At 36.4% G+C, this 24,694-nt stretch overlaps 1 protein-coding gene across 1 annotated transcript in view; it reads right to left on the bottom strand.

Annotated features, from left to right (window-relative positions):
- Window positions 1–24,694, bottom strand: part of LOC114474850 (membrane-associated phosphatidylinositol transfer protein 3-like) — a 115,662-nt gene that overhangs the window by 5,869 nt on the left and 85,099 nt on the right. The window contains exons 9-19 of the mRNA XM_028465412.1: window positions 23,696–23,853; window positions 22,142–22,312; window positions 12,580–12,783; window positions 11,277–11,425; window positions 8,099–8,215; window positions 4,252–4,368; window positions 4,023–4,171; window positions 2,847–2,996; window positions 2,504–2,687; window positions 2,214–2,342; window positions 989–1,374 (exon numbers count right to left, since the gene is read on the bottom strand). Coding sequence (XP_028321213.1) covers window positions 1,042–1,374; window positions 2,214–2,342; window positions 2,504–2,687; window positions 2,847–2,996; window positions 4,023–4,171; window positions 4,252–4,368; window positions 8,099–8,215; window positions 11,277–11,425; window positions 12,580–12,783; window positions 22,142–22,312; window positions 23,696–23,853 — 1,861 coding nt within the window. The 3' untranslated portion in view covers window positions 989–1,041. The remainder of the gene's footprint in view (window positions 1–988; window positions 1,375–2,213; window positions 2,343–2,503; window positions 2,688–2,846; window positions 2,997–4,022; window positions 4,172–4,251; window positions 4,369–8,098; window positions 8,216–11,276; window positions 11,426–12,579; window positions 12,784–22,141; window positions 22,313–23,695; window positions 23,854–24,694) is intronic.

Below are 24,694 nucleotides of genomic sequence, written 5' to 3'. Positions count from 1 at the left end.
TTAAGTTATAGTCTTTTAATTAAAATGTATTCATCAGGACTATTTAAGTTATAGCCTAAATATATGTAGATGAAAGTGTTATATGTCATTATGTAGTTGCATGTTTTCACTGTATATCTTATCGTATATTTCCTGTAATTTGTATAATTGCTATTCTTTTAGGGTAACAAATTGAACATTCTGTCCAAGGACTACAAATGATAGATAGCCTTTTGGCTAATTCTGGTATATTTTCAGTATTGATTTTAATGCACACTGTCCCTGGTAAATAAACCAATAATTGAAATCTATTGGATCACTTAGCGGCAGTGACGTGCTGTCAGGGTAGGCAAGGTAGGCAGTGCCTACCCAAGGGTGAATTGATATTTTGATTATTTGTTTTAAATATAATATAATTATAAATGATTTATTTTTCCATTTCCAATAGCCTACAGTACCTATAAGTTTGAAAGTGTCCGCATTTTGTGCGTTTCATAGCCCTAATTACTAAACAGCGCAGGGGCGACCGTGGCTCAGGTGGTAGTGGTTCATCTTCTGATCGAGAGGTTGGGGGTTCGAAATTGCTTTATACAAATAAAGTTGATTTGAATTGAATTAACACTTGCCAGCAGAAACATTTGAAATTGTCATTGGTGGTCTTGATTTGCAACGTGCCTACCAAACCCTAGTGGTCACGGCACGTCACTGCTTAGCGTCTTGTCCTGCCGTCCATGAAACAAAAGTAGTTTTGACTGGGTACCTTCCAAAAGAAAATCTTAGTTCTGTTTGGATTTCGTCTCATGTGAAGATTATATTTTCATTTTTATGAAATGACAAAACTAAATATCAATATGTTTTGATACAGTTTTTGGTTCACATGTATTTGCCATCATCTCGTTATTGTCAACTAATGAAATGTAGTCGACAAAAAATATGCAGAAAATGTTATAGTCAACTAAAATAACTCTTTAAAACTACCTGATTTTATATAAAACAACTCAATAATCACCTTGGTTTTCTTAATTTTTTCCGTCCCTCGAAATGATTGTCTCCTTTCTGATGTCAAGGTGTCGTGTCCCCACGATGCATGGAGGCCCGACCCCATGTTGTTTGTCCAACAATCCCTCCACCTCCGGCTCCTGCGCAGTGGTCCTTATCTGATTCGGGTTGGCTCTGAGCACGTTCAGGCTTAGGGTTGGGTGTGCACGGCGGGTCGGGCTGCTGCACCGACATGGTGCGGCGCAGGTGAGTACGTTTGCAAAGGAAGTCTGGTTTCGCCGAGAGCCCGAAAGATCCTTTCCTCAGGACCATCCGCACCGAGGGGGATTTTTTGGGTCTGGCTCGGTGGCCAAACTGAAGAGTGGAGAGGTGCGCTGCGTAGCCTTCACTGAGGAACTGCACATACAGTATCACACACTATAGGTTAGTCCTTACTGCTAGAGGCATTTGAAATAGTATGGATTGCTTCTAAACCCTCCTATTATCCTTGGGGTCAATTTGACCCCAGTCAATGTTTATCATTCAAAAAATAGTTGACTTTTTTTGCTTCATATTTCATGACTTTTCTAATTTGATAGGTACAACTGATTAAGTCAAAAATGAGCATGATGATATTTTTTCAATGTGCTGAATACATATTGCACGCATTGGTGTTCCTCTGGAGTCAATTTCACCCCAAGCTGTTTTAGCTGTGTAAAACGGTGTGTATTGCAATCTTCCCGCTCTCTCTCTTTTTCTGTGTCACTTGAAAATGTCCACTCGGGAAAGGTTTACTGTCAATGATGTTTTGGAACAGCTCTTTCACAGTGAAAGTGACATAGAAAAGAATGTGTCTGAGACAAAAGTCTTTATAAGTTACAAAAAAGGAGACAAAAATAAGTTGTTAATGAGAGGAAAGGGGGGTCACTGACATCAATCGATATGATTCATTAATGTTGTCAGTAAATTTGACAAGATTTAGATGAAAACTATTCCAGATAAATTTCATTCTAATTTAAAAGTTTGGCCTGATGATGGTGCTAAAGAACAGGTCAAGGTTTCATTGTCAAGGGGTTATCTATATATTTAACAAATAAAAAAAAAGTGCCTGACACAAAAAGAACTTGGTCAACAATTTTCAGAAAATTATTTTTTGGAGACAAATATCCCTCGGGGTCAGATTGACTAAATGTGTTAGTAAAGTTTGAGGATAATATGAGGGTTCAGAAAGATGTAACAGATTAAAATGTGATTACCTGACACTGATTCTGGTATTTCTTTGAAGGTCTGCCAACAATATAAATCTGTGAAGGGCTGAGGCCCAGCATGTTGTAAACAGAGATGTCTTTCATGGAGCCATAAGCAGAGATGATCTTAATATGACACTGTGGAGAGATAAAAGACATGTGTTAGGAACATTCAGGTGTTATTCTCAAGGTGAGCTCACATAACATCTCTTTGCTGTGAAATGTACAGGTACACATCAACACATGTCAACAAGTGAGAAAAACAAAGTGTGAAACAATGTGTTCTGTCATCGTTTTACCTCCTGTATGAGGTGCTTGAGGAAGATGGTCTTCTGTCGCAGAGGATCATGAACCAAACCTTCAGAAAAAAAGATCATTCCGTGGGGAAAATTGTGTTGCGATAGCCAAGACACAACGCGCTGTTTCTGCATATCTGGACGGCCTGTGATGTAGATGATCAGATACCCCAAGTCCTGCCAGTGCCTGTGTGTGCAACATCAAAAAACAGACCAACAAAGAGATTCAGTTGATCTGTAGGGGACACACTTAAAGGACACACTTCCTGCTCAATAGCTACATTCTCAATCCATTTTAATCTCTTACAAAGTCAATTTCTCACATTAAAAGGCAGCCGGCAGTTACCTGACAACGTCAACAGCTCCGGGGCGAACCTTGGGGTCACTGCCCATGATTGACACACTGGCAGCAAAGGAACCATCAATGCTGAAGACCACACACTCCATGTTAGTGGGCAACACAGTCAGATAGCCCTCTGCAGTGGTCTGATCGCCCCTTTGGGATTTGATAAAAAACAAACATTGGCCACGTTTACATGAGAGCTTTAATTCCCCTTTAATTCAGAATAAAAGTTAAATCCTCTTTAAACTGACATTGTAAACACTTAATTGCGAATGAAAATAGTAATTCTAAATTAAACGTAAAACCGAATAAAGTGGCTGGTTTATTCTGATTTTATTCCTGAAATAAATAATTCCTTGATCTTGTGAATGTTTAAGTCCCGCTTTAAGGTAATTGCGGTCGTTCTGCGCATGCTCTTTCTGTCGAGATGACGCGATAGTGACGACATAGTAAAAGATGGACGCCCGGACTCGAGCCAAAATTATTTATTTAATAAGAGCTCTGTAACATGTGCAATGACAAATAAAGTTACCGACCTCCCTTAAAAAACATGGATATAATGAAAAGAGTGGATGGATGGAAACAGGCTTCATCGGGACACAAAGCCTTGCACCAGACCCACAGAGCTTCACTAAAAGGCCCGCAAATCATTATAAAGTTCTCCTTTCACTCAATGTCCTGTAGAGTGGAGGTAGAGCAGCCATTGCACTAACTGCTGGCTTTGATTGGCCAAAGTAGTCGTCTGCCTCCCTTCTCCTGCTCAGCTGATTAAAGTGAAACCATATGCTATTGTTGTTGTTGTAGCCAAAAAGAAAAGGTTTTCCCGACCTAAAACAAAATTGAATAAAGCCAAATAAACCTGTTTTCCATGAAAATTACCATTAGGAATTACTATTTCCATGTTAACACAAAGCAGAACAATTTAATTCCAAATAATTCAATTTGGAAAAATAAATTCTGAATGAAGAAACATAATGTAACCATGGCCAGTAAGTACTATGGCTGGTGCATATGTTTGCTGCTTTTTGACAGCTGCCCTTCATAAGTGCCTCCACAGCAGGAATATCAAGGAAAATGTAATGCTTTCTGGTTCTCCCTGCGTTTTCACACCTGCGTTTTCACGCCTGTTGATATAATGCAGCTCTTTGTAAAGGGCATACTGCAGAAGGAAATGCTTACTTGACCACCATTTTAATTGGATACACTCCAAGGCTGAGCCTCTTGCTCTTGGGTATGGTGTATGTGACTCTGCCGCTGCTGTTGGTCACCTCGGTGTCAAAGTGTACCCATCGGCCAGACTGAGGCTGTGTCATCAGCAGGATGTCCACCTGACAAAACCAGGGCAGCTCACTCATTATTCACAGTTGTGTGAGAGAACCCGGGTGTGAGGAATCAAACCATTAGTCACCTTTTCACCAGTCAGAGTCACCATGTCCAAGGGGCCGTACATGAAGCGGCCCACCAGGGTCTGGGGTCCGTCCTCTGTGGCGATTACATCGTTCACTCGATGGTTGGAGGTGACGTTCTGCAGGTCGAGAAATACATCAGACATTTGTGGACTTTTACTGTGCTGTTTTAAACACCTTTTTACTAGGGCTGGGACTTTAGTGTGTTAATTGCGATTCATTAATTACAGAAAAATAATGCACTAAAAAATAAAATGTCAAAACAAAATTCATCAGGTTCATCAATTGCTCTGTTTATTTCATGCCACAGATATTCTAACTATTTTTGCACTGCTGAGTTTCCACTTCTCTGGAATGTTCTGTACTAAGTGTTGTTTTTTTATTTTAATACACATTAACAAATTTGTTAATTAATCTAGCTTACTTAAATTTAAGTTTGTGCTTTGTGAACAATGTAATGATGATATTCCTATTACATTATGTTAGCACTCAGTGATGAAAATAATAAACAATTTAGTTGTTTAAGCTCATTTATTATTTTCATTGATTCAGTTATATACCAAAATCCATTTCAATTGGAAAAACATTGCTATTCGTGTCAACTATTGTTATGAGATTAATTTAGATTAATCGAGACTAATTAAAAAGTCTCTAATTAATTAGATAAATTTTTTTAATCGAGTCCCACCTCTGCTTTTTACACAACTAAGCCAAATTAAATTACAACTTTTCCAAACAACACCAATTTCTGTCATTTACCAAATTTCTTTTTTTATTTGATTTGTTTCTGCATCGACCACCTTTTGCTGTTCAAAGTGTCTGTAATTCCTGACAGACTGTCGTTGGTTGCAGGACTACTTGTTCTCTTTGCTAAATAATAATAATAATAATAATAATAATAATAATAATGCAATTTTGTATAGCACTTTTTTGGACACTCAAAGATGCTTTACAGAATTAAGGGATTATTCTTTCACTCCACACTTAGTGGTGGTAAAATACTATTGTAGCCACAGCTGCCCTGGGCCAGACTGACAGAGGCGAGGCTGCCAAAGTGCGCCATCGGCCCCTCCGACCACTACCAACACTCACTCACGCACGACATTCATACTAGGCAATGTGGGTAAAGTGTCTTGCCCAGGGACACAATCACAGATACCACTGAGGTGACTGCCACCCCACTGTGGCACCTGGAATTCTCATCCACCAACTAACCAGGCCCAGACCTGCTTAGCTTCCGAGATCTAACGGGATCGGGCAATGACAGGCTGGTATGGACTAAATAGTCTTTAATGACTGTTCAGAGTTCATTAGTAAATAAATAAATAAATGATGATATCAGTAAGCAATAAATATCAAGTTACAACGTCTGCAGAAATAAGATAAATTGGATGTTTTACAGACAACACTACCAAAGCTGCATTTGTCCTCAAATAAAAAGCCATCTAAAGCCTTTGAGACAAACGATATCAGCAGAATGTCTGAGGCCGTCAGTGCTTTAATATGCTGCATTTCCAAATGCCCACTTCAATACCTGCTCTGGAGCACCAACTGGGACAACCACTAAAAGTGGATCTATAATTTACAGGCTCTGTTGTTAGTCCGCATTACATTTATATGTCCTCTCTCCCTCATTTTAGTGGAATTTCAACAAATCTTCGCCTTAATCCTTTGGTTTTTATCTTACTGTGTTTTAGTTTGCACTTTAGATGCAATCGTTTTCACGTAAAACGTTGCTTTTGTTAATTTATCCTACCCAATTTTTGCTCGTTATTGCTGTAAAATCCTTGTAAACATTCACAAAATTAACAATACATAAACTAATCAAATTAACACAGTTAAATTTAATGAGTACACCCACAGTAATAGTGTTTTATGAAGCCCCATATTTTTTCTTTTGCTGCGTTTTAGTGGCACAGGTGCGGTAAAACTGTCTGTCGGTGTACTGTTTAATTCAGTTTGCATATTTTCAATGAGAACGCAGAAGTATTTTTCTATTTATTGTATTTTTAACACATTCTGAATGGATGTATGGATGACAATTTGTTCACAGACATTGATAAAGTCATAACGTCCGTTGTTCTCATGTATCAGCTAATAATGACATATGTAAAATATCTTTTCGAGAGATCTAACAAGATTAAATTAAACCATGTGAAGTGTGGATACATTATTATAGCTGTAAGTTGTATGAGTGAGATGGGAGCTTGACGTTCTGAAAAATAGATTTGTGTATGCTGCAGGGCTTTAAAGCGCCAAGCAATTAAATGTGCCTGCCTGCTTTACTGCTTCAAGGTGAATGTGTGGGAATATTAAACATGGACCACTCATGCATTCAGAGAACATCCACTACTCCAGCAGTTAATGATAACCGTGTACTCACAGCAGCAGCCTCAGATACTCCCTGCTTCATTTGTAATAATAAAAATCCTGAGAAATAACACATTTTCAAATGTATTGAACTAACAGGGAACAATGAACACCATATTGCATAAAAAATCAAATATTAAATTAAACTAATTACCTACATTAAAAAAAACTAATGTGATAGTGCAGTAGTCAAAAACACAGGAAATAACTAAACATTGTTTGCAATAAGAGCTAAAAAGCTCAAGGAAACAAAAAAGGAAAATGTTTTTTCAAGTCAGTTCAGCTCCATTTCACATGCCTACGTAAAATAATTTTTTTTGCACTTTAGTTCCACTAATTTAATGTGCTTTTAATAGCTGCTACATTTTTAGGCTTCTCATTATTACTTTATTTGTGTGTAGCTGTTTTGTTTAGTGTTAATGATCTTTTTTGTCAATGAAGAAAGGTCTTCCTGTTTGTCGCACCCCACCTGTTGTACCTCCATTCCCCACCAGGAGGAACACCACACTTTGAGAAGCACTGAGTCAGAAGAAGAAGATGAGCCTAAATATGTAGCGTCTTACTTTTACTGTTTTTTTAAAAATGTGAAAGGCCCAATTTCAACACTGACACAGACAAGTGTGTTAGTTTGATCATGTGCACACATGGAAAGCAAATGAGAAAGTAGATAAAAATGAACCCTGAAAATGTTATCATTTTTATGTCTTCTTTTAAAGCAGGGGTGTCAAACTCATTTTAGTTCAGGGGCCAAATATGGACCAGCGTCTGCTTAAGTGGGCCACAGATTTTAGGCGGTAAAATGAAAATTCAACATTATCGTGCCTTGGTTTGCGCTTCCGCATATAAATGATAAATAAATGATAAAGTATATGTGAGTATATCAGTCCCTGCAGGATCTTCACTTAAATGTACCTAATTTTGGGAATTTGGGGAAATTTCACGGAACAATTGAAGGAAAATTTGCCAGATTTTGGGAATTTGGGGAAATTTTGTGGAAGAATTTAAGGAAAATTTGCCAGATTTCAGATTAAAAATGACTGCCTTCATGTGTTATAAGAACTGGAAAACTGAGCTCTGCAAATATTGTGGATTTTAATTGATTATTTTTTTTTTCATTTGGAGGGGCTGATATATCTCCTAATGAATAAGTTGGTAATTTACAAAATGTGTTGTGTTTTTTCATCATTTTTACTTTTGTGAGCGGGACAAATTTGATGCTCTAAAGGTCTTCAGACCTTGAGTTTGACACGCGTGCTTTAAAGCATCTTTAAGTTAAAAAATTAATTCTGTTCATGAGTGGGTGCAAGCTTGTTTATTAACAATAAAAGTAAATCTAATTATTATTCCTGTTTGTAGGTCAAAATGAGCAATATATGCCAGGAGGAAAAATGTTATTCTTGCCCCTGAAGTTGTGAGTATTAAACAGGATTAGTAAGGTAAATACAAAGGTAAATTTAGAGAAAATGAATACTTCAGTACCCTTAGTTTGACATGTGTTCTTCTTCTAAGCCATTTTTCGCGTGGGCTGGAGGGAGAGAAGGAAGCCGAGTCCAAGTTGTCTGTTTTCTGGGTCTTCACGCAGTCGCATCGCATCAGCTGTCAGAACACACAAACACAAACCAGTGTTTAAAATTCAACTTGACTCCAGGTTAAGGGCATCTCTGCAAGTGAATAATGAGAAAGATTAATCGTCTGGATCTTTTGAAACTAAATCTTCATTTACATTCCAGAATCATTAATCACAGATTATTGAAAGGCGCGTGTGGCAAGAGCCACAAAGTACAGATTAAAGGCAGAGGGGGAATTGAAAGCACTTGTAGAAAATTACTTCTTGTGACTTGAAAGAGAACCTGCATAGAGTTTGAGAACCAATTAGTGGATTGTTTGGGCTTTGAGAAGCTTTTTGTTTCGCAGTGGTAATAAATCATTTGACTTTGTGAAGATGTACTGCGATGTGAGCTTGGAATAATCTATTTTTAACTATTATTGCACTGTACTTTAACTGCTCATCTGACATGTGGCTAAGACCCTTTGCTGCTAATGTAAATACATTGTAAATGACAAACTATAAGTGTGATATAATGTTGAATGCTCGCTGAAAAACAGCAATATAACCAGGTGTGAATGAACAAAAAGAACTCCAGCAAAACATATTTGATCTAAAGTAGGAGTTTAAATCAACAATGTTAAAGTAAGTTACATTAGCTTAAAAATGTATTTTAAGGGCCATTTGATCCATCATGGTCTTTATTAGGGCTGGGCAATATGGACCAAAATATTTTTTCACAAAATGGCGATATACAATAAAAATCTTGATAATTTTATTTCAAATGAAGTCTGACCAGAAAGACAATTCTAGGTTAAAGTTGCTGATGCTGAATGCCACAGAGACACATTTATTAACAAACAGCTGCAAAAAATTTTCTCCTATAAGGGACAGCATGTGTGAGTGAGTTCTGTCTTGTGGATTGTTTGGGGAAAGGTCTGGGTTAGGACTCACACAGTGATCATCTAACTGAGCCTTTCAGTGAAAGCAGCGACTCCTAGTATTTTAAAACTAAATAAGCTATAAAATATATATATACACTGTATTGATATAGGTGATCATGTAATTTTCTATATCACCAAAATAGAAAACTTGTTATAACTTGAATATTAATATATACACCCAGCTCTAGTCTTTATCAACATTAAAATCACTTTTCAGGGACGGAAAGGTATCATTTTGTGTCAGAATAATGTGATGCAAACCTTTTGGTTAAGTCTCTGGATCACATTCATTTGTATGACTTACTAATAATGAATAAAGAAGACCTAATTGTGCAGAACAAACAATCTGAGATCCAAACAGAACAGATGGCAGCCATAACTGAATTTTAATTAGAGTATATTAAAGTCACTGTGGATTTAAAAAGTATGATTAAGAAAAGCAGCTTTTATTAGTAATAACTCAATATGATGAATGACAGGAGTATGACAGAGGCTGGGTCTTGATGTGTGATCTGAATACTAAAAAAACCCCTCAGGTTTAGAGTGGCTGCTGACGTCGTGTTGATGCTGACCTTGCTGTCTTAGATTATTCTAGAACTCAATCAAACAGTCGTGGTATTAATCCACCAAGGTTAAACTGAAATAGAAAAAGTATTTCTATTCACCAAATGTAGTGTATTCAGCAATAAATCCCCATCGTGACTTTGCACAAAAGGACTCAGCCAGTGAAATGTCGGAGAAAATCTTTCAAATATTATTATCATGTTGGCTTATTGTGTGGGAAAACATCAAAAACACTTTTTCGCTTTTTTATGATAATCCAGAAGATATACTTCACTGTGGACAGTGTTAATTTTATCAGTTTATTACCCTTTCTCATAGCTTGGAGCTTTTAATTAAAAATCATTTCTTAATTATGGCACTTAAAAAACTGATCTGATCAGCCGTTTCACAAGCTGAGTGGAAAGCCTGTTCAAATTTGTGTCGAGTCGCTGTGCTGTGAAGCTAATGTGTTACGTGGGGCTGACACTTCTGCTCCAAAGATCAGTTGTGAAGGTGAAAATCTGAATGCTAATCGTGCAGCAGGTTGCTGATGGGCTGCTTTAAAAGAGAAAAGTGTGCTGCTTTTGTAGCACTGTGTCAGTATTAAACTCATACCGCAGTCCCAGCAATGCAAGAAGACGTGGATGATATTTATGTGGACAACAGACAATGACTGGTCATCAATATCTATTTACTGGGTTAATGCCTTTGTACTTGTCTCCACCTGTTGTTAGACATACGCATTTTTCAGCTTTTTCACCTTTTTCTGCACTGTTGGCTGATCTGACGCTTCAAAACTCTCAGAGCACAATGTGTCACTGTTGGAATAAATAAGTAAAAGTAGTAATAGCTGCATGGACGGGGTATCAAACAGCAGAATCTGAGCTTTATTACAAGTATAGTACGTGGTTTGATAGATACCGATATTAGTATTGGTGCATGACTATTCAATCGAGTTTCCAAACTAGACCTGTCAAAGTTCAGGGGCCAAATATGGACCAGTTTGATCTCAAGTGGGCCGCAAATTATTGGCGGGAAAACAAGAGATTTCAACAATAATATGCCCTACTTTGCACTTCCACCTTTAAATGATAAGCAAAGTATGTAAGACACCATCAATATCCAAGTAACATATCATTTCCTGCAGGATGTACACTTACATTTACTTGATTTTATGATACATTTTTACTTAATTTTGAGGAATAATTTAGGAAAATTGAAGGATTTTGGAAAAATTGAGAGTTGTTTCAACAATTTCACAAAACTATGAGTGCTGGCCAATATTGTCACTTTTCATTTAATTTGTGTAATTGAATGGACTGCAATATTTACAATCAAAATAGTTGTAATTTAATTTACATGTTGATTCATAAGTCATTTAATTTTTTTATTTTCTCCTATGGGCCAAATTGAATGCTCTAATGGGCCAGAATTGGCCACCGGGCCTTGAGCTTGACACGTGTTGTATACAGACAATAGGAGCGAGTGTGATCATGTCTGTCTCCATGCGTTAGCTGTGTAATAAACTGGCAGATATTCTGCCTTGTGCCCTAACAAAGCTGGGATATGCACTAGATAAAGTAGTGGATGGATATTAAGCAAAATTCAAGAATGGGTTTTGTACCTGGCGGAGAATAAAAGCTGCCACATCAGTGGATTCCCAGTAGGACGCATGGAAGAGGTGTGGGAGAGCCACAGTGGGGAATGCAGTCAGTACATCAGGGCAGTACAGGGCGTAGTCCAGCCTCTTGGAGCCCCACCAGGTACTGGAAACTGACCCCAAACTCTTTCAGTCAGAAGTTTACACAGTAGATATCATATGTGTAAAAAAATAAAATAAAAATATTTTTCGTAGTTATTGGAGTAAATTGCCACAATTGTTTCCACTGTATGTTATATGAAAAGGTTGTGCAAGGTAACCATTAAAATATCGGATATATAATAAAAATAAAACAAACAAAAGTTGCTTTTAAAACCAACAACAGCAAAAGTTTCAAAATAAGAAAATATCTTAAAACAAACTGAGATAAATCGAATGATTATACACTGCCAAACAAACATACTGTACTTTTGTTAGAGAAAAAGTGTTAACTAAGAGTTTGAGGGAATCATATCAATCAATAAATCTGTATTTACTTATTTATTTAGCACACTTCAACTAAATTAACAGTAACAGAAAGTGCTACATAAGCAAACTCAGTCTCATCAGTCTGGCAGAGCGCAGGTTAAACATACAGTATTTCTATAGAGGGAGAATACAATGCACAGTATTTCAGTGGAACGATAAATGCTGCTTTGATACATATAATTTGTTGCAGCAGCTTGGTTCGTTGTACTCAAGAATTTTCATACTTTTATCATTATAAAAACAAAACAATAATTTGTTATACAAGACAGCTAACAAGTAATATATTGCATAAGACACTCTTGTCAACATTTGAATGTAAATGTTGTCTGTCATAAAAGAAAAAAGCCAATTGGGATACAATGTTGTCTGGAATGGGTAAATGGATAAAGTGCCCCATAATGAATTGATAAACCTAATTATTAGATTATTATGTGATCTGTAATTTGTATCCGCGAGTACCACTTCTACTGATTAGTATTGTGTAACTGGTCATAAAAACCCTGATTAAAGCCCCTTTTAAAAAGCTCCTGAGTGTTGTAAATGCTCTACTTGAAATAAACCAGAATTTACAGTCATAAAATTTAAAGTAGAAATATATCTAATACTATCAGTTCAGAAATGTGGTTTTATCCTTTGCCATTTTTTGTGAATCTTTCCCTGAATTTCAATAAACCTAAAATATCAATAATGTAAAAAACCATTGACCAACAATGTCAAAGCTTAGGGAGCCACATCGGCCCAATTTCAGCTGAATGGGACCAATGAAAGATGACAGCATGACCTCTCTGACTCTACTTACTGTTAGCGATGGTGTTTCCCAGCTGGCCCATGGAGCAAATCGACATTTCACTCTCCACGCTGGTCACGCTGGCTCTGCGAATGCCCTCGTCTCCCCCGTCTTTCTCAGTCCGTCCGTCAGGGGAGGATTGTGGGGAAGATGCTGAGCCTCCATGAGATTGTTCCCCTTCCAGAAACACTTTTGGATGGCTTTGGATACTCTCAGCTGGGGATGGAGGGTTGGAAAGAAAAGAAATGATGGACAAGATGAAAGATTCAATTTGCAGGGGGGGAGTCAAAAGTTTTCATTACAGTTTTCCTAAATTAATTCGAAAAAATACAATTCTTAATATACTGTACATAATATTAAAACATTTTCAGTGACTGTACAAAGTCAGTTAGTTCTACCTCAGGTGTGTAGTATACGTTTTTAGTGAAATGGTACCAAACTTTTGAGACTTTAGGTTGGTTCTTCTATTGCGTAATTCTTCTTCGCAATGTAAATGGTGACATTAACACTGCACCCAGCAGTTCTTGTATGGTACTACAGCAAAAGTTAGACGGAAAGCGGCGGCCGGCCTGATTTTATCATGAATTTACAACATTGAACGACTGATCAACGCACATTTTTTATCAATTATGTTATTAATAATGTTTGCATAATTGTAAATGTTACACACACATTGTGGTTGGCGTGAATCGAGAATGTCAAACACTGCTTATGGGTCAAATATGAGCTCACTACTCTAAGTTAATACTGTAAAATGCCTAATACTAGAATAGTTAACCGCCTACAGGACAAGAATAAATTAAGACTATAAAACACGTTGTTTGCATATTTTATGCTCAACATAAAACAGATTATTCATTGGTTTTGTCTTTGTAACTAAAGACTGCCTACAGTGTTTGCCTGTGGATGGGAAGTGAAATACATTATTTTCCTGCAGGAAAGCCTCCACGCTGCTTTTTTCCTGTTAGTTCTCTGATAATAGTTCATGAGATGGTGAAAATGTTCCCTGGAGAGCCTTTTTTTTTTTTTTTTTAACAAGACATCCTAGATCCACCTATTATTCAGTTACTATATTATTTCATCTATAATTTACTCATGGAAGGGGAAAGTGTCTGCTAGCTCACCTTAAAAGCACATTTATCTTTAATAATGCAAACCATTTTGAGGGCAAAGGGTGATTCGAGCTGAATAGCGACAAGAAGCAGAAACGCAAAGGAAAAATGAATGGAAACTTAAAATGCTTTTTCAATTAAACTCTACTGAGGGCTCATTATCCTCTTCACTGGGTGCAGTTTATTTTTTTTAGAAGGATTAGGAAGATGTGAAGGCTCACTTGTTGCATTTATCCAACCATTATCCTCACAGCAGCATTGATACAGAAAGCTGACCTCACTGGTGACCCACGAGGCGATCTATGTTCAACAAAACCACCCAAGGAAATGTAATCTGTCCATTTGTATGGATGTCAGAAACAAGTGGCCTCACTTTGCTTAAACATTGTTTACATGTCCTATTTACTGTAGTACGAGTCATTGCGGGGCATTAAGTGATTGAAATAGATGAAGAGAGCTGAAGTATAACCTTTATATTTTAAATAACATTATTGCAGGTTGCCAGTCTTTTTTGGATGGTGACCCCCTTCTTATATCACTAATTTCTGGCGATGCTCAAATATTTTTTTTTCTATAATATGTTTGTTATACTTAATAACAAATACAGAGTGGACAGAAATAGTGCACAAAGTAACAAGATGCACCAGCTAAGAAATGCTTATAATGTATTTTTTTTGTATTTCTATTTCTTTATACAGCATTTTATTTGAACTAGATTTATATTTGAGAAAGTAAAAGTATAGAATACAGTTGTTTAAGATTGTTTGTGTTTTCATTTGAAAAATAATATTTAAAAAAATAAAATAAAATTATATATATATATATATATATATATATATATATATATATAGTAATTATTTTAACAGATTCCAGGTGACCCCATTTAAATTTAAGGCGATACCACATGAGGTCAATACCCCAGGTTGAAAAACACTATTATTGTTTTCCGCACCATCCAAACACAAATACTGGCCTGTCCCATGATAACTAGACATCTGCGCATGCATAATGTGGAACCTTTAATCCAAAACAACGGTTATCATTCATTAGACATCTGCTTGTTGTAAATTGGGTGCGTTTGTTATAAATAGCTCCGACCTTCTGTTACAACCACATGTTATGTGCTTGTTTCTCAAGGGTCTGCATCCATAGCAGAATACAGAGCAGACCAAGGTTGGGACCAATTACAATTGGTAATTAATTCCAATTATGACAAAATTGTAATAAAAAAAAAATGCTATTGTAATCGTAATTGAATTGTATATTAGTTTAGTTTAGTTGCTTGGTTAGTGCTAATGCTAGGCTAGTGCTAACAGTATGTTAATGCTAATGCTAGGCTAATGCTATGTTAATGCTAACATTAGGCTAATGGTAACATTAGATTAATGCTAAAGCTAGTTAATGTTATGTTATGCTAATACTATGTTATACGATGCTAGCTAATGTTAAAGGTAGCTAATGCTATACTAGCTAATGTTAATGCTAGCTAATGCTATGCTGACACTAGCTAATGTTAATGCTAGCTAATGCTAACATTAAACTAATACTAACTTTAAATTAATGCTAAAAGCTCGTTAATGTTATACTATGCTATTCAAACGTTAATGCAAGGTTATTGCTCGTTAATGCTATGTTAATGTGATGCAAATGTTATACTATGTTAACGCGATGCTAGCTAATGCTAATGGTAGCTAATGCTATACTATCTAATGTTAATGCTAGCTAATGCTAACATTAAGCTAATACTAACGTTAGATTAATGCTAAAACCTAGTTAATGCTACGCTATGCTATTCGAACGTTAATGCTAGGTTATTGCTAGTTAATGCTATGTTAATGCGATGCAGATGTTATACTAATACTATGTTAATACGATGCTAGCTAATGCTAATGGTAGCTAATGTTATACTGGCTAATGTTAATGCTAGCTAATTCTATGCTGATACTCGCTAATAGTAATTCAAGCTAAAGTTAATGCTAGCTAATGCTAATTTAATAGCTAGCTAATTCTAATGCTAGCTCATGCTAAGCTCAAACAGTGTGACACAGGCCACATTTTCATCAGGAAATGCAAATATTGTAGTTGCCTTTGTAATTGTAATTGGCATGTAAATTAAATAAAAACCATCATTTGCAATTTAATTAAACGCAAACCTGGGGAACCATGTGACAGTTCCATGCCTTACACATATGTAGTTAATCATTAAGATATGTTTCATATCAAGTTTACCCACTACCAGTCAGTTCTCGTGAGGATCGTTTTACCATTTAAAAAGAAATCAAAATCATGCTCAATACAGAAGAAAGGCTCAGACGTCCACACCAAAAATATCAATACCAATATTTTCACGGATAAGAAAGCCTAACAACGTAACCGAGAGATGAAAAACAAATTGGATGATGGATAATATTTGTTGTGTATTTTACAGCTGATTTAAGACATGAGTCAAAACAGACCCGTTATCATAAGAGATGCTAACAGGAAGCTAAGACAAGAGGAAAGATAAGTTCTATAGGGCTATTTCTTTCAAACTCAGTAATTGTGATTATTTGAATTTGAACTTTAGTAATTTAGGATGTAATTCTAATTGACTTTCAGGGAAAAATAATAATTATAATTTTAATTGCAATTGAGTTGTTATTAAACATTAATAATTGAAGTAAATTCAAATTGTAATTTCAAAATGTAATTGACCCCAACTGTTGAGCCGGCACAGATTTGCCAGAAATATATTATAATTTCTCTTTGGGAAATTAAATTGCATTTTGCTCTTCAGTAAGCATGTGTTGAAGAAAATGATGGAAATTAAACAAAGGTAAATGCTATACAATGAATGAGTATAGATAAAAAATTGCTGACGGTGAACAGTCAGTAAATAACAGCAAAATCCATCTGAATAGTGATGATAACATTTTGTATTAATAGCTGAAGAATATACAGTACGTCTTTGTGTGTGCTAAATAGTGTTTGCAGTTGATTTAGCTATAGTTCCTAGAGCCACACACGTAGCAATCTGTTATCATTACTGAGACCTGTCCTGAAACCCCACAGAGGAGCCTTATTTTCTCAGTCAGTGAGAGAAAATTGCTCGCCTTTGTCTCCTTTCACAGCACAACGAGCAGGGAGTTGAAGAAAAGGTGAGAGAGGAAGATACAGCGAGATAGAAAACACAGGGAAAAAAAAAAGATGGAGACAGAGCTAAAAACATCAGAGCCACCAGGGTTTCAGTTGAAGGAATAGAACTCACATTTAAATTAGGCTAGAAACGAGATGTTTTCAGTATGCGGCGCATGAAACAGATGATTACTCTGGTAAAAGCACACCTGGGAAGGAAACTCATTCAATAAACTGTGGCCTTGAAGCATGTCGTAATGAAGAATGACATTAACCTTGCTCCATTCTCCTCCATCCTCCCACGCTAAAGGCTCCTTTTTGCTTCCTTTGCATTTACAAATGAGTGCATTCTTTAAAATAAAATTAAAAAAAGCTAAAGATACATCACAGCCCACATATGTACTATATAAATATTCCTTTAATAATAATAATATTTCCTTGCATGTATAGAGCAGACAGTGCTTAGGTTTTTGCAGTTTTCTGCAATAACGCCGTAGGAACAAAATCACGTCAAAGAGCAAAAGAAAAGCAAAAGCAACAGCAAAAGAAAAGAAAAAACAGAATTAAATATATAGGCCGCCTCGAGATTTGCGTCAACTACAATGTGTGTAACATATACAATAATGCAAAAACGGTTAGGAACATAATTGTCGCGTCATTTAAAACGTCCATCATCCCGAATACGGGTCAAAATGCATGTTCTCACTCATTCACGCTCTTAAGGGATTAAATGTTTCTCAAATACAGCAGCATATCACAAGGTTTTAACCATATAAAACATTCTTAAACACAACCAGCACAGCAAACTATTTTGTTCAACTTGAAGAAAAAAATGGCTACAGATACAAGCCAGCACCTCTCACCTTTAAAGCAATGCCATGTCTTACTGAATCCATATAATTAATCAAAAGTCTCAAAATCTTCCTGGGACATTAAAAAATCCAATGAATCCCAGCATTTATTCCAAAACACAATAAAACTGTTGTAAAAAATAAAATAATATGTAACGTTCTATTTACAAGAAGAAAGCAGCTCCGCCCTTTTTTCTTCATACTTTTTTAGCTCCGTGAGGCTGACCGTGTCATCAAAAATTCTCATTTTTAGATTAATGTTGTAAATTCATTATAAAATCATGCCATGGGGCACTTTCTGCTTAATTTTTGCTGCAGTACCATGCATGAACTGCTGGGGACAGTGTCGCTTTACCATTTATATTGTAAAGAAGAATTGCGCAACAGAAGAACCAAGTCACATCACTCGAGCACCAAAAACTAACTTGTATTTTTTAAAAAACAACAAATTAATTCAGATATTTTTTGCACAGTCACTGTGTTTTATGGCACTTAAAATATTTGTATGTTATGTACATTATACTAAGAATTGTATGCAATGCTCCGCCTGCGCAGTCACCCACGCAACCCCCCACGCAAACTCTGCGTATGCATAACAAGCTTTCTTCTTAGCAACTCAAAGCATGGTTAACAACATACTGCAGTCAGAATGATAAAACACTATCAGTAATATAATCACCACTGAAAAATACTGACTGCTACTTACTGTTAGGGGTGATTATATTTCTCCTCAGAGTAAAGCCAGGAATCAATAGAGCAAAGCTCATTCTGAGCAGCGATCTTTGTAACAAAAGCCTTCATTGTGGTGGGTGTTGATGTAAGTCATACCCACAGGAACTTGATTTGATTGGCTCTCCATGCCTTCATAACAACTAATTACTGCATTACAAAGCAGGAAATGGGTGATGTGCGACGCTGTCTCTCCTCTCTGCACCGGTCTATGATTTCTAATTTAATACGTAATGTGACATCACCCAAACCCAATCAATAGAAGAGTTAGGCAGACCAGTAATTAAACCTGTCTGTGTGTGTGCCTTTACTCTCCACCCCGTTTGACACACTCATCAGCCCCACAGTCAGTAAACATCACAGTAATGTGAAGCCTGAAACTGTTTAATATACGTTACATTAACGCTCACTGGACTTTATATCTATTTTCTGTCCTGCTTCCTTTGTACATTTCGTGTTTTTCATTATTTTTTATATTTTCCTTTTTTTTTTAAATTCTACTTTATATATTGGCAATTGCTTCTCGTATTTTATTTTATTTATGTACCTGCTATTTTAGCCTCGTTTTTTTCCCCCCACCAATACGCCCAATTAATTCCTTGTATATGTAAATGTACTTGGCTATGAAAAATAATTCTGATTCTGAAGTGGGATTAAGCAGCACATTTTGCAGCTGGCTGAGCATGATTTAATGTTTGGATGGAAAATTGAGTTCTTAGAACAATTTGAGACTGAGTCATGTGATAAAAGCATGGAAAAATTGCAATCCTCCAAATATTGTGGAGTTTAATTGAATTAGTGTATTTAGAAAGGCTGAGATATCTATAACTGAAATATTTGGTAACTTACACATTCATTTATGTTTTTTCTGTCTTTTTTTTAACTTTCTCCTGATAATCTAAAGGGCCGCATTTGGCCCCCAGGCATTGAGTTTAGCACATATGCCATTGAAGATTTTTGGATCATTTAAAATATTTTGGTTAGTAATAGAGCCATCTTTATGAAATTTGACTGCGTTACGTCAGTTTGGTTTCTGAAATACCCCCCAAATCTAATCAGGATCGGATCCGGATTGCATACTTTATCCCAATTTTTTGAATAAATGGGGGCTCCCATACATTTGGACCTACTGTATTGTTATCAATGGGGACAGAACATTTCTGTCAAGCCTTTAAAGTGTGAATGGTCATGGTTCAATGATCAGGATCACTTATCCTGATAACTGCAAATATCTGGCAAAAAGAATATTTGCAGCTTCGCGGAGGTTTGTGCTCTCTTGTTGAAACATGTTTTTCACGGTATTCTCTAATTTAAGATTCTCATTTAAATATATAAACGTGTGTTACTTAAGTTAATATTGTAATTACAACTACTTAATAATAATAAAAAATAATATTTTATTATATATATATATAAATATATATATATTTACTACATGTCAATAAGTGACTTACATAAAAATTGCCCCCTATTTTTCAAAAATGATGCTCTATGGTGCTTTTGGTGCATTATATTAGTGTAATTGTGGCTTTTCTTATGTCTTTTTTGTAGCACTTTTCTTAGCATGATGCATTTTCTCGCCTAGTTTTTGTTTGCATGATGCATTTATGATGAAATCTGGTTTCCATGATAGTGTTGACAAAGAATTGAGCTAATAAAAAAGCCTGACTTTTACAGAAATTCAAGTAATGTTACAGATATTCTTTTGATGCTAAAGGGGTAAGGAATAATTTATGAACATGTTTAAAGCTTTAAAACTTTGAGCATATTGTAATCAAAGTGTTCTGAGTGGACAGTGAAGCTATTCTCCTTCTGGCTCTGTAAAATGACATTTTTAAATCCAGGAGCGTGACGCTGGACTTCAACCAATCAGAGATCTTTCTACAAACACGTGTGCTCCATGAACTGTTTTTGGCGTTACTATTGGCTACTCTACTGAAGTTGAGGTGCATTCAGGTACCTACGGTAATAAACGTGCAATGACGGACGTCCCAGCAAAAGTCTCCATAACAGCGTTAGATACAACAGCAAATCAAGAGGGAAAAAGGCAGACCAAAGTGGAGAAGCAACAGTTTAAAGCCACAAACCTACTGAGGAGGAACGGATCGCTTTGTGTCCTTGTGGATCCCTGTGACTATGCAGGGTGCGCCCCACACACACACAGGTGTCAGAGAGAGAGTGATAACAAAAGCGTGTAAACCAAGATAAGCTTATTCGAGGTGAATTAATTCTATAGTCTGGAAGCAGAGTGATGGTTTTCAGTCCGCTCAGAGCGACAGTCAGCAGGGATTACAGCCGCCTCCATGAGCTCTATGGAGGGAACGAGCTGACGGCAGCAGCCGCGTTGCTCCGGACAGTAACTACAGAGTTATACCTGCGTTTATGTTATAGTCTCTAAAACACCAGAAAAATCTCCAATAACACAAGATAAAGTCTAGAAATTTGTCACTATTCTATATTGAGAAAAAAGTTGCTAAGAACGTTCAGAAAATATACCAGTAAGAGAGTTTCAGTATCGGTTTCAAAACGGAGCGGAGAGAGGATTCTACAAACTGCAGCTTTAAGAGTAGAAGGCGGCCAGAAAGAGAGTAGTAGGCACCCGCCGCCTACGCTTCTGGACATCCCTGAATCTTTAATTTTAAACTCTTTCATGAACTTCATTACATTGAGCTGAAAAATGGCATGTCAACAGAATTACATTTTCATTTATACCCATTAGAATAAGGTGGTGGGAATAAAAAATAATCTTGTAAAAATCAAGTTCTGCAAAAACTACAGTACATGATTTTAACCTCCAAATAGGATTTTATGAGATAAAAGCTAAACTTGGCTTGCTGTCATAGACCGCTTGGTTTGTTTTTATCATTGTGTCCAGATTCTTTTTTTTCTTTTGTTGCCATATGAAAAAAAAGAGATTTACTCAACATTTGATTCAGAAACAGCTTTAACTTGCTGAGCTATTTGAGCTACAGGAGTTGATTTCTGTTATTGGACTCCATCCAGACCAGCCTTTCCTCTCCACGGGAATCAATAAGCCTTGGTCACACATAACCCTATCATTCTCTCACTGTGATTTGTTCCTTGGATCACTTTTCATCAACGCCAGTCACAACGAGAGGGAATAAACAACAAAAAGCTCTGAGCCAGGCATCCATTACACTGTGGCAATCGACAAAAATTGCTTCAATGCTCTACATCTATGATCTAAGCTGACGAAACCGAACAAAACAGTAAATACTTACCAGTATATACTCAAAAGTTTGACATTTTACTTGACAGATTTGCTTTTAAGTTACACCAAACTGGCGAGGGAAATAAACTCAATCAATGAATATATTTCCTATTTAAATTTATAGCCCCATCTACTCATTTGGGTTCTTCCGTGAAGGCTGTAATCACAAACAAACAGACCATGTCCAACTTTCTCTGTGTGTTGTCATAACGGCTGTCTGCATGGTCTCTGTGCTTCAAAAATGAGCACCATGTGCTTCAAATAAACCAGCGGCTCATTAGGTTCTACCAGCAGAACTCCTTGGGAAATTCCAGCAGCACTGAGACACATCAGGCAGGCTCATTTCTCACATTTAGCGCCTCGTAATCTCAGGATAGCATCAGGCTAAAGGTCATAAAAATGATCTTCACACAGTGTCTCTCCAGTGTAATCTAACAGAGTGGAGTGCTGTATGGAAAAGTGCATAAGTGTGGGCTCCAAAAAGCTACTAGTTAACCCCATTGTGAAAGAAACTGTATTAAAACCAACCGTCCTACCAATGAGCATGGTGCGTCCATCTCCCAGAGGGTAACGTTGGTAGCGTGGCACAGCAAAAGGTGGCAACTTGTGGAAAAGAGGCTGCAGGAGTGGCTCCAGTCTGGAGGCAGAAGGATCCGACGGATAAAACAGGTTGAAAATCTGGGAACAGGCTGGATGAAGCTGGCTCACTGAGGATCAGAGGACACAGAGTGGACCACAGATGAGATAAATACTGGATGACAAATGTTACATTCTTCATTAAAGAAAACAAAAAGGTGATAAAATAACTTCATTTTAAAGTGATTGCTACTGTTCAGAATAATGGTAAAATGGTAAATGGTAAATGGACTTGATTTATATAGCGCTTTATCCCCACACTGAAGCAGTCCCAAAGCGCTTTACATATCAGCTCATTCACCCAATCACTCTCACATTTCACACACCAGTGGGACAGGACTGCCATGCAAGGCGCTAGTCGACCACTGGGAGCAACTTAGTGTTCAGTGTCTTGCCCAAGGACACTTCGACACATGGTCAGGTACTGGGATCCCCCCAACCTCTCAATCAGAAGGCGACCCTCTACCACCTGAGCCACGGTCGCCCTAATGATTAAATACATTCCTTCTATGGTAATTATGAGGAAGAAATGCAGCTAATGTAGCATTTGCACAAAAATTCAAACTCTTTGGTGTGAATTAATTGCTAGATGAGAATTGCTATACTCCCTTTGCATTTTTGTCAAATCACATGTACCCTCTTCATATCATGAGTACCTCTCCATATTTCCATTTGCTTTGTCATTTGTGGAACAGCAGGCTCTCCTAAACCTCAAACTGTGTCTCATTTGTTCACAACATTGGTACAAATGTAAAACAACGAGTGAAATTTTAAGTTGTTTTTTTTATTTTTTTAAACGAACTTTTATAAGATTTCCTTTGTAATTTGTAACTAATTATTGTCTCCTATTGTCAGAAGTGTGATACAATGGCCTCTACAGCGTAAAATAATCCGGTTTGAATAAATTACAAGAACATTTAGTATTTTATTAAGCAATAGTACTGTTAGTTTGCAGCAAACTTGTCTAAAAATTAGCCTAAGAAGGAACGAGGAACACTTCCCAATTATTTTCAAATTAATTTTTAAATTTTTCCAACTACCCAGCAATGTGCTCCTGTACCCTTATGGGTACACGTACCTCTGTTTGGGAACCACTGCACTAAACTATTGCCAACAATGTAAAATGTATTTAATGTGATTCTTTAAAAATATTTAGATATTTTTAGTGGGAACTGAGGAGCCAGGACACACACAAAAAAAAAATCAATGTCATTCAACAACAAAATGTGTGATGACAAATTGTATTTCACTGAAGTGTTTGTCTTGCTTTTCATATTTTACCATCATGAGACCAAGCCATTCAAAAACAGACAAATAGCAAAAAAAATTACAACGTAGCCCATGTTCTTTTTCATTTTCTATCAATTTTCATGTTGAACATCCCTAGTTCTTTCTGTGCAGTGTGAATATCAAAAAGATGTGAGAAGATGTGAGTTTATGCATGAATGTGTTACCTTGGACGGACGGCAGCACTGTGCGTCTCATGGCCAACACGAGGCCCAGTGGACACCCGAACAGGAAGCAGTCGGACACCTCAAAATCAAAGCGTCCAGGGTTTATCACCAAACTGGTGCTGCTGCCTCCACGCACCTCCACGCTCTCCTTCATCAAACTGAGCGTTAATGGAAAGAGACAAAGTGAAATTCACATCATTAAAACAGCTAACAGCTGTTTGTGTTCATTTCCTAATGCATTCAAACTTGTGTAAATGACACGAGATTGTGTAAGACCTTATCTCCAGTATTCCTGTTTTATCAGGTTGAATTCTTTGTTGGACTGATTTTTAATTTGCACTATTCTTGGCGATTTTTCACGATATTACGTTGCGCGATTTTCGGATTAATTCTAAATGCCATATCTAAATCTATATCAATTTTTTTTTTTTTTTAATTAAAAAAGAAAAAGAAATTTAAGTCTTTTCCACTGCAGGATACATTGTAACTGCACAAAGAAGTGCGCTGAAACCTGGGCATGTTGACAAGCTTGTGTTTTTTCAATAAGATCTAAAAGGAAAGTACTAACTTTCTGCATTTATTGTTGTTCTAAGCATAAAGTCAAAGTTGTTTTAAAAGCCACAGGCAGATTTTATGTTATTTTTTTATTTAAGTTGTTGGCACATGGCATGTTAAAGCTTTGAGTGTAAAATATATTTCATACATAATGTTCTCATGGTGTACAAATTTACATATTAGTTGTTTTTTAAGTCATATATATATATATATATATATATATATATATATATATATATATATATATATATATATATATATATATATATATATATATATATATATATATATATATAAAAACAATTGCAATAATCGGCTTACACTTTAATATCGGGATACATCGTATCGTGACCTATGTATCGGGATACGAATCGTATCGTCAGATGCAAGGCAATACACACCCCTACTATCATCTATGATAGCATTTATTCTGGTTTTTTTTTT

Source organism: Gouania willdenowi, chromosome 13 (genome assembly GCF_900634775.1).
Source record: "Gouania willdenowi chromosome 13, fGouWil2.1, whole genome shotgun sequence".
Lineage (NCBI taxonomy): Eukaryota > Metazoa > Chordata > Actinopteri > Blenniiformes > Gobiesocidae > Gouania > Gouania willdenowi.
Note: the sequence above shows the minus strand (reverse complement) of the source record. Positions and strands in the feature narration are given on the sequence as shown.